Genomic DNA, 16426 nt, shown 5'->3' with positions numbered 1-16426 from the left:
AGAACCCCTCACTAGCTAGGAAATGAAAATCGATGTATCTACCTGTGGTTACTGTGCGATTCGCACAGGAAGGGGTCACGGTTGGCGGAGCAACCGGAGGAGACGGCGCGGAGGACTCTTTCCTCCGTTCCTCGTCGTTTGCCACCCTAGGACGCCTCCCATCCGTACGCCTAGCTTTCTTAGGTGCAATTGATTGGAAATCTAGGAAAATGGGGAGTGATTTTGGTTCGATTTGTGGCGGAGAGAAGATGGATGCTAGGGTTTAGGGTTTCGTTGGGGACGAAGGAAAGCAGCTCGGGACGGCTCGAGCTGTTTCGACCTATTAAAAAAAAATATTCGTTCTGTCCCCAAGACGTCTCCGCGACTAATGCGAGACGTCTCGCCGGGGGGACATCTCTGTGATTTGCCAGAGACGTCTCCGGCACTGAAAAATCTCAGAATGATTCCTATCTTTTCCCAATTTGTTTTATTCAACCATAATAATCAGCTTAATTTCTTTTGACGAATATAGAGTGAGCTTGCTTGTGATCCTTCCCCTTAATGATACATCCTATAAAAGTTTGACAATGATTTTTGAATTTTCAATATTGAAATGAGGAATGTTTGACCAAATTTCGAATGCCTATGGAATAGGCTCTGAAAATATCTCCATGAAGAGTCCAAGGGAGGGTAACCATCCTCCGGAAAGTCAAACAATTCGTCATCTAACTTTGATAAATTCATGTTTTCACTTATTAGGCACTAGGTTTGCTATATGTGACCTTGAAGTATATTATTAGTTTGAGTAGCATTCACATGTATCTCTAGAGCTTACAAAGCATTGCATATGCTTGACAAATTAAATCATTTAAGCTATAGTGTTGAAATCAATTCATGTTTGCATTACAAATTCAATCTATTTGCTAGGATCATACAAGCACAAGGCATTCCTTAAAAAGTTGAACCTATCTTTACAAAGGGGCTTTGTAAAGATATCGGCCAATTGATTTTCAGTGCATACATACTCAATCAATACATCATTTTTCAGCACATGATTCCTTATAAAGTGATACCTAATCTCTATGTGTTTTGATTTAGAGTGTTGGACAGGATTTTTTGTTAAATTAATTGCACTTGTATTATCACATCTAATTGGAATGTTGTCCATTTTGATACCAAAATCTTCAAGTTGTTGCTTAATCCAAAGAACTTGGGCACAACAGCTTCTGGCTGCAATGTACTCAGCCTCAGCTGTGGACAAGGCAACTGAATTCTGTTTCTTGCTAAACCAAGAAACCAAGTAAGCACCCAAGAATTGACAAGTGCCACTTGTGCTTTTTCTGTCGAGTTTGCACCCGGCAAAATCAGCATCGGAATAAGCAATTAAATTCAAATCAGATTGTTTAGAATACCATAAGCCTGCATTAGATGTCCCTACTAGATATTTGAATATTCTTTTAACAGCTTGCAAGTGTGATTCCTTAGGACATGCTTGGTATCTAGCACACATGCAAACACTGAATAATATGTCTGGTCTACTAGCAGTAAGGTAAAGTAAAGATCCTATCATACCTGATAGTCAACTTTAAAGACCACGCAATAGCACGTATCTAGTAGGATAGTGATTACGGGTATCGATCCACAGGGATTGGGGTATAGTTGTTTTTTCTTTAAAAATAAAAATATTTGAAAAAGGATGAATTTGTGAAACTAAACAATTTAATAAAAGAAAATGCAATTAAAGGGATATCAGTTTAGGAGATCCTAGGGCATGTAATTCACCACTAACATCGGAACAATGATTAATTATATTTTATTTCGTTCTTGGATTAACATGCAAATTAGCTACAAGCCTAATAAGCATTTAAATAAAAATTCACAAAAGTAATTTGGGCATAATCCATCTTCAGTTGGCATGAAATGTCTACCCTAATCTAAGGTGGTAGCACACTGCATCTTCCTTAAGCATGGACTATCTTATATTTACTTAGTGATCATGAAGAATAGTTGTACGAACATCATACTTAAAATCACAAAAATTAAATATGATTCAAAAGAAGATATCCATTATAAACAATAAGTTCATACAACCCCAAGAATATAAAATAAAATATAAAACCTGTGTCCCTTTGTTAGGGTTGCATCCGGCCCTAGAGAGGAGATCAAGCTTCCATGGAGTTGTGGGTGACAGCAGCAGTGGCACAGCAGCGGGACTTCATAATGATTGGCTTTCCCTTTTTCCTCCCGTCAGCTTCCTCTCAGCACCTCGTCATCTCTTCCTCTGGAAAGTCATTCCCAAAGTACTCAAGAAACTCTTCTCCCTCCTGGAATCTCTGTGGGAACTTGGCCTGTGAAGAGCTTGGGACCAGCCGGCTCCCTCCTTCCGAATAGAAGTTGATGGGAGCAGCCCCCCCCCCCCGTGGGGAAGGAGGAATAGCCTTCTCGGTTCACGCCTGGGCCTTTTATAGGCTGCGTTTCTCCCCCTCTCTCCCCTGTTTCAAGTTGAGATAAAGATGGATCAACGGCAGCGGGATAAGGCTGAAAGATTCTTGCTTGATCTCCGGACGTGCTATGGATAACGTGGGAAGAATCCGTCGCGTGTGGAAGCTGGATGATGGAACGACGTCATGGATGAAACAGTTGGGAGCGAGCTGGGCGATGGGAAGATGAACACGAAATGAGATGAGCGGAGGAAAAAACGACTGGGTGGTTGTTCGGTTTGGATTTGTGAGAGGAAATCTCAGATACAAGTTGATCTGGAACGAGAGGAAGTTCGGGAAGCTTGGGACGTTGGGAGTAATCCGGAACATGGGATTTGAATTTATCCCGTGGAGATGGAACCAATCCGAACGGGATGAAGAGGAGATCACATGTGGCTCTGTTTTTTTTTTGGGATAAGGTTGCAGCTGGAACAGGGGAGTTGGAACGGCTACGAGGAAGCGTGGGAATCCGGCTGAGATGCTTGATTCGGCTGAGAAGGATAAGGATGAATGCGGAGCTGATGCTGGGATGAATCCGGATATAGTGGATAAGCTGATACTCTGTTTCGAAAGGAGAAAAGATCGGAAGCTGGCTGGGTGCGATCGAGATGAAGGGAAGATGTGAAATGCTGGTCCGTGAAGCTTGGGAAGGACGTGGAGTAGTTGGATTCAGAAGTTGGGAGGAAGGGCTGATCTGTGGGATATTAGAAGGATAGATTCAGCTGGATACGAACGATCTTGGGATGCTGGGATCTAGCGGAAGAAGCCGGGTTTTTCTTTGAATTCATCCCGGATCATGCGGGAGCTCTTGTTGTGGGACACGGGAACTGAGAAACTTGGATGCCGTGAATGCAGGGGAGCTGGGAAGATGTTGTTCCGAAGATGGGATAGGATGCAAGCTGGTTCGCATATGCATGGGCTGCCAAGGACGTTGAGAAGATCCTGGTTCTGTTCCAAAGTAGGGGGATAAGGGAGGCTTTGAATTTGATTTGCGGTTGGCTGAGATCCGAGGAGATTATCCATGGGATGCTGGAATTTGGAATACGGAAGGGATAAAGCTGGGAGCGTGGAGTTGAGAGGTTAGGGAGGAATCACGTAAAGATTGGGCGCAAATCCGGATCGGGTCTGGATTCGGTTGAGGACATGGATGAAGATAAAAGTTGGTTTGCTTGGCATGCGTCGCGGGAGAAGATGACGCTGAGATGTGAATGAATGTGTTCGGCTGGGATCACATGGCGAAGAACAAGGGATGTTTCGGTAGAGAGACGTGGAGGAAATGTGGAGAAGGAGATTGGGTCGACTCGGGAGGATGTGGGTCATGCACGCGTGAGCTTCTTCCGTGATGCTCGGCATGGCTGGAAAACAGGGGATGCTCACGGGATGAGGATGACTCCTGGGATCAAGCCGAAAGATGGGATTTGGGTTCATCTCGTGGATCATGGGACTCTATTTTGAGATGCAGGGAATCATGTGGTCCTGGAACATATCCATTCAGTTGGGAAGAAATCTAGAACAACTTTGTTCTTCGGACATGGGAGGGAAGGAAGAGTCTCTGTTTGGGACATTTCATGGGATCAAACGTGGATGCTAGGATGAAGCCAAAAGAGTAGGATGCGGTTTGGCTCTATTTTGAAGCAGGGGGCTAGGACAAGATCCATGCACACATGGAAGAAAGGGACTTGTTTTAATGAGTGAATGATGTGAAGAAATTAAATGCGAATGGTTGAGATGTGATGCAGAAGAATTGAGATGAATGGCCGAATTAGAACCGAGAGAATCTACTTCATGGGATGCATGCTATTCGGGTTCAGTGATCATCCCACATGAGTTTGACTTGACCTGTATACATTAGACTCGATCAACAAATAATCAAATCAAACTTGAATTACCTCTAATTTATTAAAAGGTGTTGATGAAAGTAATACATTTTTTTTAGTTAAATTTACAAAATATGTGAATTAAAATAATGATAAGTGCTATGAATAAGATATTAATTTATGCATTATTTAGCACTTATCACACCCCCCAACCTACATTTTGCTAGTCCTCGAGCAAAAAATAAAAACTAACTCACTTTCGCAGGAATTGCGATTGCATTTACCGTATGCAATAAGGCTTTAAACCCCTAGGTGGCCCTAGTGGACGAGTTTTGTCTCGTGAGGGTTTCCGGCTCAGATACCCACAAACTGCTGTCGAAAGAATTTATTTTATTATTTTATAAAATCTAATTTCAAATGCATAAGTGCTAAAAATTTCAAAAGCACACAAAGTTTTAATTACTAAGTCAGCCCAAATCCTAAATCAGTATGCAATTTAAGTTGAAGTCATTAAGTTTCTGTTAGAGAGTTGTAAGGCTAATTTATACTTGGGTGCTCGGTGATGTCTGGACCATACACAAGCTAAGGCTTTAGATTCTCCAAAATACTGCTAAAACTAGTAGTTTCCAAGAATTGGTCAGATAAGACCTAATCACTGATTCAAAACCATCCTACCTTGCAGGATTTCGAGAGTTGTGGATGTTTACTTTAATACCTCATGGGCTTTATCTGTAATATTCCAGTTTACTCGAATTTTTACAACGACGGCTTTCACACTATCGTCTTTTTCAAGGTCAATATTATTTTCTCTTTTTCTCTATTTTTTTATTTTTTATTTTTTTATTATTTTTTTATTATATTTTTTTATTTTATATTTATTACGCACTTTTACTCTTGTAATGATTCCTCCATGTAACGAGCATTCAGTCAACACTCCCACACCAGATGGCATAAGGTGTTAGGCATCAAGACTCCCCTACGTACCTATGCTCGGGTTCCTCATTACAAGCCCGCTGACCTTTGACGATAGGTAGCCCTTTTCGATGTACCTGACTAAATTCACTTTTTTTTTTTAACAATAAATATGGGATAACAGTGAATTAGATAGGAATGATTCATCAGGACTCAAGGTTGCTACTAGACTTAGCAACATAATGTTGAACCTAATCCTTAGAAGTGCAGGCCATGTGTGTTGTGAAATTCTAAAGTAAAAATTATCTTACAACTCACTAAAAGAACTTTTAATAAAAAGAACTCAAATTGACTTACTCCTGACTAGTTATTGGGCTTTTTAGATTTTATATACTTTGTGTGATTATCATTTCAGCACTAAGGCATAGAAATTAGGTTTTTTTTATCTATTTTTTTTTTGAAATTCATTTTTTTTTGAAATTCACTTAAAAATGTGAAAATACGAAAAATTTCTTCAAAAATTCAAATCCTATTACCCCCCAACCTAGATCAGACATTGTCCTCAATATTTTTTTTTTGAATATTATATTATTATTATTTTTTAAATTTTTTTTAAAATATTTTATTATTATTATTATTATTATTATTATTATTTACGAAAATATGATGCATATGGAGGATAGAAGCATTGTACCTTAGTTACATCAGTAATATGAGGACTTCTGAAAAAAAATAACAAGAAAATGTGCAAAAATAATCTATGGAAATTGGGTTGCCTCCCAACAAGCGCTAAGTTTAACGTCTTCAGCCAGACGCAGTGCATCCTTATCAAATCATACCGGGTTCATGCGGGGTTCTCCAAGGAAGAAAATTTGTGGAAGACTGATTATTGGGCAGGAAGTTATACTCTTCTGATCAGTCAAGTCAAGCATGCACTAAAAGAAAAACATGTCAAATCCTTGTATTTGCCCTAAAATCACTAGACAGCTCCTAACTAATTTGAAGAGGGCACCTAAGCCTCCAATCCGGTCTAATGAACTTAATTGACCAGGTAAGCTCCCAGGTAAGTGGGGGGGTCACGATGCGTTGCAAAGGTCCCACTTAAAAACCACTTGCCTCGAACAGATGAACTGTCTCCCTTAAAGGGACAAAGCTTGCCTAGACATCAACTAAGCCACAGAGCGAAATTGGTGCAACTTTCGGTGATCTTCATCCTATTGAGCTCTAATGTCCCTAGGGGCCAACGTCTAATTAATTTTAATTAGGGTGATAGCTATGTGAGAATTGATTCACCTACTTTGGGCAAGAATCTGGTGATGAAATCCAGTTCTTATCTTGTTGGGGTGATTGCCCTTACTATGTGCGGATTAATTGGTGTATGTGTATCAAGCATGCATTCACACTTTTGCTAAAATTAAAATCAAACAATCACCACAAAAGGAAATTAATTTAAATAAGAAAGGTTTAGAGGTTACCAAAGGAAATTTTTCCAGCAATTTTTAAAGCAAACCTTTACAGCATTTCTTTTCCAATAGTTCCCTTTTTGATCGCCCCGAATTTTCTTTTCGATTCCTGATCAAATAATACCAAAATAAAAATCACGAATTAGTAAGAAAGAAGAAAGGGGATAATTAAAGTAACAAAAATAGAAAATATTTGTATTTTATTTTAGAGATATATATAAAAGTTTTTTTTTAATATATGAAAAGAAAAACAACTATACTAACAATCCCCGACAACGGCGCCAAAAATTGATAGTCAACTTTAAAGACCACGCAATAGCACGTATCTAGTAGGATAGTGATTACGGGTATCGATCCACAGGGATTGGGGTATAGTTGTTTTTTCTTTAAAAATAAAAATATTTGAAAAAGGATGAATTTGTGAAACTAAACAATTTAATAAAAGAAAATGCAATTAAAGGGATATCAGTTTAGGAGATCCTAGGGCATGGAATTCACCACTAACATCGGAACAATGATTAATTATATTTTATTTCGTTCTTGGATTAACATGCAAATTAGCTACAAGCCTAATAAGCATTTAAATAAAAATTCACAAAAGTAATTTGGGCATAATCCATCTTCAGTTGGCATGAAATGTCTACCCTAATCTAAGGTGGTAGCACACTGCATCTTCCTTAAGCATGGACTATCTTATATTTACTTAGTGATCATGAAGAATAGTTGTACGAACATCATACTTAAAATCACAGAAATTAAATATGATTCAAAAGAAGATATTCATTATAAACAATAAGTTCATACAACCCCAAGAATATAAAATAAAATATAAAACCCGTGTCCCTTTGTTAGGGTTGCATCCGGCCCTAGAGAGGAGATCAAGCTTCCATGGAGTTGTGGGTGACAGCAGCAGTGGCACAGCAGCGGGACTTCATAATGATTGGCTTTCCCTTTTTCCTCCCGTCAGCTTCCTCTCAGCACCTCGTCATCTCTTCCTTTGGAAAGTCATTCCCAAAGTACTCAAGAAACTCTTCTCCCTCCTGGAATCTCTGTGGGAACTTGGCCTGTGAAGAGCTTGGGACCAGCCGGCTCCCTCCTTCCGAATAGAAGTTGATGGGAGCAGCCCCCCCCCCCCCCCCGTGGGGAAGGAGGAATAGCCTTCTCGGTTCACGCCTGGGCCTTTTATAGGCTGCGTTTCTCCCCCTCTCTCCCCTGTTTCAAGTTGAGATAAAGATGGATCAACGGCAGCGGGATAAGGCTGAAAGATTCTTGCTTGATCTCCGGACGTGCTATGGATAACGTGGGAAGAATCCGTCGCGTGTGGAAGCTGGATGATGGAACGACGTCATGGATGAAACAGTTGGGAGCGAGCTGGGCGATGGGAAGATGAACACGAAATGAGATGAGCGGAGGAAAAAACGACTGGGTGGTTGTTCGGTTTGGATTTGTGAGAGGAAATCTCATATACAAGTTGATCTGGAACGAGAGGAAGTTCGGGAAGCTTGGGACGTTGGGAGTAATCTGGAACAGGGGATTTGAATTTATCCCGTGGAGATGGAACCAATCCGAACGGGATGAAGAGGAGATCACATGTGGCTCTGTTTTTTTTTTTGGGATAAGGTTGCAGCTGGAACAGGGGAGTTGGAACGGCTACGAGGAAGCGTGGGAATCCGGCTGAGATGCTTGATTCGGCTGAGAAGGATAAGGATGAATGCGGAGCTGATGCTGGGATGAATCCGGATATAGTGGATAAGCTGATACTCTATTTCGAAAGGAGAAAAGATCGAAAGCTGGCTGGGTGTGATCGAGATGAAGGGAAGATGTGAAATGCTGGTCCGTGAAGCTTGGGAAGGACGTGGAGTAGTTGGATTCAGAAGTTGGGAGGAAGGGCTGATCTGTGGGATATTAGAAGGATAGATTCAGCTGGATACGAACGATCTTGGGATGCTGGGATCTAGCGGAAGAAGCCGGGTTTTTCTTTGAATTCATCCCGGATCATGCGGGAGGTCTTGTTGTGGGACACGGGAACTGAGAAACTTGGATGCCGTGAATGCAGGGGAGCTGGGAAGATGTTGCTCCGAAGATGGGATAGGATGCAAGCTGGTTCGCATATGCATGGGCTGCCAAGGACGTTGAGAAGATCCTGGTTCTGTTCCAAAGTAGGGGGATAAGGGAGGCTTTGAATTTGATTTGCGGTTGGCTGAGATCCGAGGAGATGATCCATGGGATGCTGGAATTTGGAATACGGAAGGGATAAAGCTGGGAGCGTGGAGTTGAGAGGTTAGGGAGGAATCACGTAAAGATTGGGCGCAAATCCGGATCGGGTCTGGATTCGGTTGAGGACATGGATGAAGATAAAAGTTGGTTTGCTTGGCATGCGTCGCGGGAGAAGATGACGCTGAGATGTGAATGAATGTGTTCGGCTGGGATCACATGACGAAGAACAGGGGATGTTTCGGTAGAGAGACGTGGAGGAAATGTGGAGAAGGAGATTGGGTCGACTTGGGAGGATGTGGGTCATGCACGCGTGAGCTTCTTCCGTGATGCTCGGCATGGCTGGAAAACAGGGGATGCTCACGGGATGAGGATGACTCCTGGGATCAAGCCGAAAGATGGGATTTGGGTTCATCTCGTGGATCATGGGACTCTATTTTGAGATGCAGGGAATCATGTGGTCCTGGAACATATCCATTCAGTTGGGAAGAAATCTAGAACAACTTTGTTCTTCGGACATGGGAGGGAAGGAAGAGTCTCTGTTTGGGACATTTCATGGGATCAAACGTGGATGCTAGGATGAAGCCAAAAGAATAGGATGCGGTTTGGCTCTATTTTGAAGCAGGGGGCTAGGACAAGATCCATGCACACATGGAAGAAAGGGACTTGTTTTAATGAGTGAATGATGTGAAGAAATTAAATGCGAATGGTTGAGATGTGATGCAGAAGAATTGAGATGAATGGCCGAATTAGAACCGAGAGAATCTACTTCACGGGATGCATGCTATTCGGGTTCAGTGATCATCCCACATGAGTTTGACTTGACCTGTATACATTAGACTCGATCAACAAATAATCAAATCAAACTTGAATTACCTCTAATTTATTAAAAGGTGTTGATGAAAGTAATACATTTTTTTTAGTTAAATTTACAAAATATGTGAATTAAAATAATGATAAGTGCTATGAATAAGATATTAATTTATGCATTATTTAGCACTTATCAATACCTCTGTACAATTTGCAGTCTACACTTTTACCTTTTTCATCTTTGTCAAGCTTGCAACTTGAGCCCATGGGTGTGCTGATTTCCTTTGCATCCTTCATCTTGAACTTCTCCAATATTTTCTTGATGTATTTGGACTGACTGATGAAGATGCCTTCCTCTGATTGTTTTATTTGTAGCCCAAGGAAGAAGTTTAGCTCACTCATCATGCTCATTTCAAATTCTCCCTGCATAAGCTTAGCAAACTCTTGACAAAGACTATCATTAGTAGCACCAAAAATTATATCATCCACATAAATTTGCACAAGCAATAAGTCATTTCCTTTTCTTTTAATGAAGAGTGTTTTGTCTACATTTTCTCTTTTAAACTTATTTTCAATTAGGAAATTACTTAATTTTTCATACCATGCCCTAGGGGCTTGCTTAAGTCCATACAATGCTTTATGCAATTTAAAGACATAATCTGGATGTAAGTGGTTTTCAAAACCTGGAGGTTGTTCTACATAAACTTCCTCCATTATATAACCATTTAAAAAAGCACTTTTTACATCCATTTGATAGAGTTTGAAATCCATGAAGCATGCATATGCCAAAAGAAGTCTAATAGCCTCCAACCTGGCAACAGGAGCAAAAGTTTCATCAAAATCTATGCCTTCCTCCTGATTGTAGCCTTTGGCTACTAGCCTAGCTTTGTTTCTTATTACTATTCCATCTTCATCTAGTTTATTTCTATATACCCACTTGGTGCCTATAATTGAAACATTTGGGGGTCTTTTCATTAGAGTCCAAACTTGACTTCTTTCAAATTAGTTTAATTCCTCTTGCATAGCATTTATCCAATTTTCATCTTTTTCGGCTTCTTCTAGTGATTTAGGCTCTATCTGTGAAACGAATGCAAGATAATTACTAGTGTTTCTTAAAGAGGATCTTGTCCTTACCCCTTGTGAAGGGTCACCAAGGATTAGATCCCTTGGATGACCATGTGCATACCTCCATTCCCTAGGAAGATCTTGATTTCTCGCTGGAGGTTGATCTTCCTCATCTTGCTGAATTGTATCTTCTTTGATTTCATCCTCATGTTGTTTGTCTTGTATGGAGAATTCCTTCATTCTGCTTTAAGTATACCTGCATCACCATCTTCTTCTTTTCTAGAAGAATCTCCATTAGCTTCATCAAAAACAACATGAATGGATCCTTCAACAACGAGAGTTCTCTTGTTGAAGACCCTGTATGCTCTACTAGATGAGGAATAACCTAAGAAGATCCCCTCATCTGATTTAGCACTAAACTTACTTAGATTGTCCTTTCTATTGTTTAAAATAAAGCAACGACAACCGAAAACATGAAAATAACTTATATTGGGCTTCTTATTTTTCAACAACTCATAAGGTGTTTTCTTTAAGATAGATCTAACTAAAGCACGGTTTAAAATATGACAGGCAGTATTTATTGCTTCAGCCCAAAAGTACTTTGGTAGATCCGATTCGCACAACATGGTACGAGCCATATATGCTAGTGTGCGATTCTTCCTTTCTACTACCCCATTTTGTTGGGGTGTCCTAGGGCCGAAAAATTGTGATTGATACCGTTTTCTTCACAAAATTTTTCAAAATGCTGATTTTCAAACTCGGTACCATGATCACTCCTAATTGCTTTTAGTTTAAGATTAAGTTCATTCGAAATCCTATTATGAAACTTGATAAAAGCGGGAAAGGATTCATCTTTGTGGGCAAGAAATGAAACCCATGTAAAATGTGAAAAGTCATCAACAATTACAAGACCAAACTTCTTACCCCCTAGACTAGCAGTTCTAGTGGGTCCAAATAAATCCATGTGAATTAGTTCTAAGGATTTTGATGTTGAGACTATGTTCTTAGACTTGAAAGAACTTCTTGTTTGTTTCCCTAGTTGACATGCAGCACAAATTTTGTTCTTTTCAACGTCTATTTTTGGTAGTCCTTTGACTAGATCTTTTGTAATTAATTAAATCCATGCTAGCATGCCCTAACCTACGATGCCATAACCAGCTAGTCTCATTGACCTTGGCATCCATGGCTACAAGACATTGGCCATCCTTCATGGTGAGATCATCAAGATCTACCATGTAAACATTTCCAAGCCTATGTCCCATAAGTATGATCTCATTGTCAATTGGACTACTAATTATGCATAAGGAAGATTCAAATGACACTTTAAAGCCCTTGTCACAAAATTGACTTATACTTAATAAATTATGTTTTAATCCATTAACTAATAATACATTGTCAATAAATGAGGAGGGTGATATGGAGATTTTACCAACGCCAATGATTTGACCTTTAGCATTGTCTCCAAATGTGACTACTCCTTCTTCTTTTGATTTTAAGGTGACGAAAAGACTCTTGTCACCGGTCATATGCCTTGAGCAACCGCTATCTAGATACCACATTCTCTTTTTGCTTCTGGCTGCAAGGCACACCTGCAAAATAATCATGTGAGGCTCTTAGGTACCCAAGTTTTCTTGGGTCCTTCTTGGTTAGTGTAGTTGGTTCCCTTAGGCACCCACATTTTGGTTGTGTTTTTATCCTTTACAAATGTATTCTTATTAGTTTGAATCTTTCTTTGAATGCAAGAATAGGCTTTATGTCCACTTTTCCCACAATAAAAGCATGTAGGTTTTTCAGTTTTGACATCTTTTGCTTTTACAAAAAAGTTCTTTAGATATTTTTGTTGTTTGCTAGTTTTGTATCCTAATCCGGCTTTATTAAAAATAGCTCTTTGATTGGATAGAATAAGATTTAATTTTTCAGAGCTATGTGTAAATTTCTGCACAATTGGTTTGTACTTGTGTAGCTCATCTTTAAGGTCCAAATTTTCTTTAGCCAATTCTTCCTTATCATTTTTAAAGGATTCAACATTTTGTGCAAGTGAAGTATTACTATTGAGTAGGAATTTGACTTTTAGATTTAATTCCTTAATGAGTATTTTTGTCGTTTCATTTTCAATGCTAAGTTTTGAATTTTTATTCTTTAGGTCAATGATGTTATCATTTTCATAGCTCTCCTTTTCAATCAATAGGTTTTTAATATTATCCTTTAGTTTTTGATTGGAGGCCTTAAGTTCTTTATTTTTTACTCCTAACATACTACAATCATTCATGAGTTCTTGGAAAGCTTCATATAATTCTTCTAAGGTAAAATCTGTAGTTGAGCTTTGACGTACCTCATCGTCGTCGAATGCCATGAAACACAAGTTGGCGGTCTCTTCCTTCTCTTCCTCGGAGAAGGATGTGTCACTATCATCCCAAGTCACTTTCAACGCCTTCTTCTTCTTCTTTCCATAATGCTTCTTCTGTTGAGGGCATTCGGAGCGGATGTGTCCCGGTCTTTTGCAATCATAACATATGATTGAGTCTCTTTCTTTTTCTTTTTTCTTTTCCCAATCATTTTTCCCTCCAAACTTCTTTCTTGGGAAGGTCTTCTTTCTTCTTATGAATTTTTTGAACTTCCTTACTATTAAGCCCAAGTCTTCATCTTCACTTTCTTCTTCACTTTCACTGCTTTCTTCTTCACAAGCACTTGAAGTAGCCTTGAGGGCGATTGTCTTCTTCTTTGGCACATCTTCTTCATGTTGCTTCATTGTGAGCTCATGCGTCATCAATGAGCCCAATAGTTCTTTAAGTGCCAAAGTGTTGAGGTCTTTGGCTTCTACGATCGCCGTGACCTTTGCTTCCCAAACTTTTGGCAAGGACCTGAGAATTTTCCTCACAAGTTCTGAGTTAGTATAAGATTTATCCAAATTCTTTAGACCATTTATTATATCAGTGAAGCGTGTGAACATGCATGAAATAGTTTCGTTGGGTTCCATCTTAAATAACTCGTATTTGTGAACTAGAATGTTCATTTTAGACTCTTTGACTTGATTAGTACCCTCGTGGGTAACTTCAAGTCTATTCCATATTTCTTTGGCGGAACTACAGGTGGAGACTATTAAACTCATTTACATCTAGAGCACAAAATAATGAATTCATGGCTCTAGCATTGAGTTGAACCATCTTACTATCATTCTCATCCCAATCCTCCTCAGGTTTGGGAACCTGAACACCATTAACTATGTGGGATGGTTCGTGTGGTCCTTTGATTATAACCCTCCACAAGGCATAATCTTGTGCTTGAATAAAAATTCTCATTCTTGTCTTCCAATAGGAATAATTTGTCCCATTGAAGAGTGGAGGTCTATTGGTAGCCTGCCCCTCAGCAGGAACGTTGTTGAAGGGTGTTGCCATCTTGATCTTTGGCAAAGACGGTTAGGTCTTCAAGAATATACAGAGCACCTGCTCTGATACCACTTGTTGCCCAGAGATGGTCACCCAAGAGGGGGGGTGAATTGGGTGTTTTAAAACTCTTTGTCTAATTAAACAAAAACACACAAGTGTATGTGCAAAAGTGAAACTAAAGTTGTAACCACAGTCAATCGCAAACACAAAGGTTTATAGTGGTTCGAAGCTTTCACTGCTCCTACATCCACTCCCCAAACACCTTTGGGAATTTTCTACTATAATCAGCGATTACAGTCCGGTAGTTTTCCGAGTGAACTACCCAACTCGTTGTTTTACCCCGGGCTAACAACGAACCCTACAATCCCCCAATTTAACCTAGGCTTGGGACGCCTAACCCTCGTTCCAAATCCCTTGATTGGAACAAGCACAATATTTGAGAGTTTTACAAGGATTTAAAAGCTCTTAAGAAAGCAAATATAATAATGAGAAACAACAAAATTGGAAGAACCCTTTTTGCCGTTGAAACGTGGATGATGGTGGTTCTTCCGATGTGGATCACGTTGGCTTGAATGCGAGCTTTGATTGCCGAGGGGGAGTGAGTAGATGAAGAAGACTTGAATGCACTTGATTTCTCCTCTTTAAAGCACCAACTCCCTTGAACCTCTTTTTCTTTCTTCTCTCTTGAATGATCTTTTGTTTGGTTGGTGAGAAGTACTTTTAAAGGCACTTAAAAGCTCCTTTTTATAGTCATACAAGCAATAGATCCGTTAGACACAAAAATATAACCGTTTGAAATTCAAACAAACCTGCAAAAGTGTGTCAGTCGCGTCCCAGGCGCTCCGGAGACGTCTCCGCTTGAACGAGAGACGTCTCGGCTGTATAGAAATTCTTTTGACGATGTTGGAGTCGACTCGGTGCTTTCTGGGGACGTCTCGGGATGTTTGTGCTTTATGCGTGGGGACGACTCCGCGACATCGGGGACGACTCCGACGTTTTCTCAATGAAAAAACAAGTCCTCTGGAATCCCTGAGAGAGTCGACTCGCGTGCTTCGGGGGACGTCTCGGGATATTTGTGCTTTATGCGTGGGGACGACTCCGTGACGTCGGGGACGACTCCGACGTTTTCACAATGAAAAAGCAAGTCCTCTGGAATCCCTGAGAGAGTCGACTCCGCATCCTTCGGAGACGACTCGCGCGCATCCCTTGAAATCGGCCTTTCTGCCGTCTCTGAGAGGGTTGACTCCGGAAAGCCGGGAGTCGACTCCGACCCTGCGAGATGCCTCGGCAGGTGCCGGGGACATCTCCAGACGTGCCAGTTTCTCCTCTACGTGCCAGAGACGTCTTTGGAACAAACTGGAGACGTCTCGGCTGCCCCTGATCCGTTTTCTTTATCTCAAAAAATCTTCAATAAATCCTCGAAAAATATGGGAACATGCCTTGACAATTCTTAACAATATTCTTAGTTAAACACCTGAAATGCTCAAGTAAATTGTTAATATAAAGAAAATTATACTCTAGTATTTTGTATTCATCAAAATCCATTAGGGGGTCAACAGATAGGTATTCATAACATTGGCCTGATCGTGCAAGACTTCCTTGAATGCGGATATTGTGGGGCAATCAGTGGTGAGATGGCCAGGCATCTCAGAAATCCTACAACACTCGTTGTTATGTTCTACGGTCTTGACGGGTTCAATCCTTCTAAGTTCAATTTCCTCTACCTTCCTAGTAAGGGCTGCCATTTTAGCCTGAATATCATCCTGAGTACTAAGGTTGTAAAGGCCCCCGTGTCCAATGCTAGTAGGCTTAGGCAAAGGTTTATTCACTCTATCCCCTGTATCCCATAATTGTGCAGTCTCTGCGAGAGAGTCTAAATAGTCCCATGCCTCATCGGGTTGCTTTTCTAGAAATAGACCATTGCACATAGTCTCTATAAATTGTTTCAACTGTGGAGACAACCCTTCGTAAAAGAAACTAATGGTTCTCCATGTTTCAAACCCGTGATGAGGACAAGAGAGAAGCAATTCTTTAAATCTCTCCCAGCATTCATAAAATGTTTCATGGTCTTTTTGTTGGAAATTGCTAATGTGCCTTTTCAAAAAGTTAGTCCTTTGTGCGGGAAAGAATTTTTTCAGAAATTCTCTTTGCATATCATGCCATGTTCCTAGCGATCTAGGTCTCAAGGAGTTCAGCCATGTTTTGGCTTTATCCTTTAAGGAAAAAGGAAACAAGGTCAATTTAAGGACGTCTTCCGATACATTTGGCGCTCTAAACATGATGCTAATTTCCTCAAAATC

At 40.3% G+C, this 16426-nt stretch overlaps 1 protein-coding gene and 1 pseudogene across 1 annotated transcript in view; both read left to right on the top strand.

The window, feature by feature from the left end:
* The window catches only part of LOC149767963 (uncharacterized), a 46541-nt gene extending 43457 nt beyond the window's left edge, over positions 1–3084 (top strand). Inside the window, exon 3 of the mRNA XM_089929890.1 lies at positions 2886–3084. Within this exon, the coding sequence (XP_089786016.1) occupies positions 2886–3084 (199 nt within the window). The remainder of the gene's footprint in view (positions 1–2885) is intronic.
* A 13040-nt stretch (positions 3085–16124) lies between these two features.
* On the top strand, positions 16125–16222 carry LOC149767962 (small nucleolar RNA R71; annotated as a pseudogene).
* The last annotated feature ends 204 nt before the right edge of the window (positions 16223–16426 follow it).

This window comes from Phoenix dactylifera, chromosome 3 (genome assembly GCF_051530095.1).
Source record: "Phoenix dactylifera cultivar Ajwa chromosome 3, Ajwa_hap1_PhDact_Kaust_v1.1, whole genome shotgun sequence".
NCBI lineage: Eukaryota > Viridiplantae > Streptophyta > Magnoliopsida > Arecales > Arecaceae > Phoenix > Phoenix dactylifera.
Note: the sequence above shows the minus strand (reverse complement) of the source record. Positions and strands in the feature narration are given on the sequence as shown.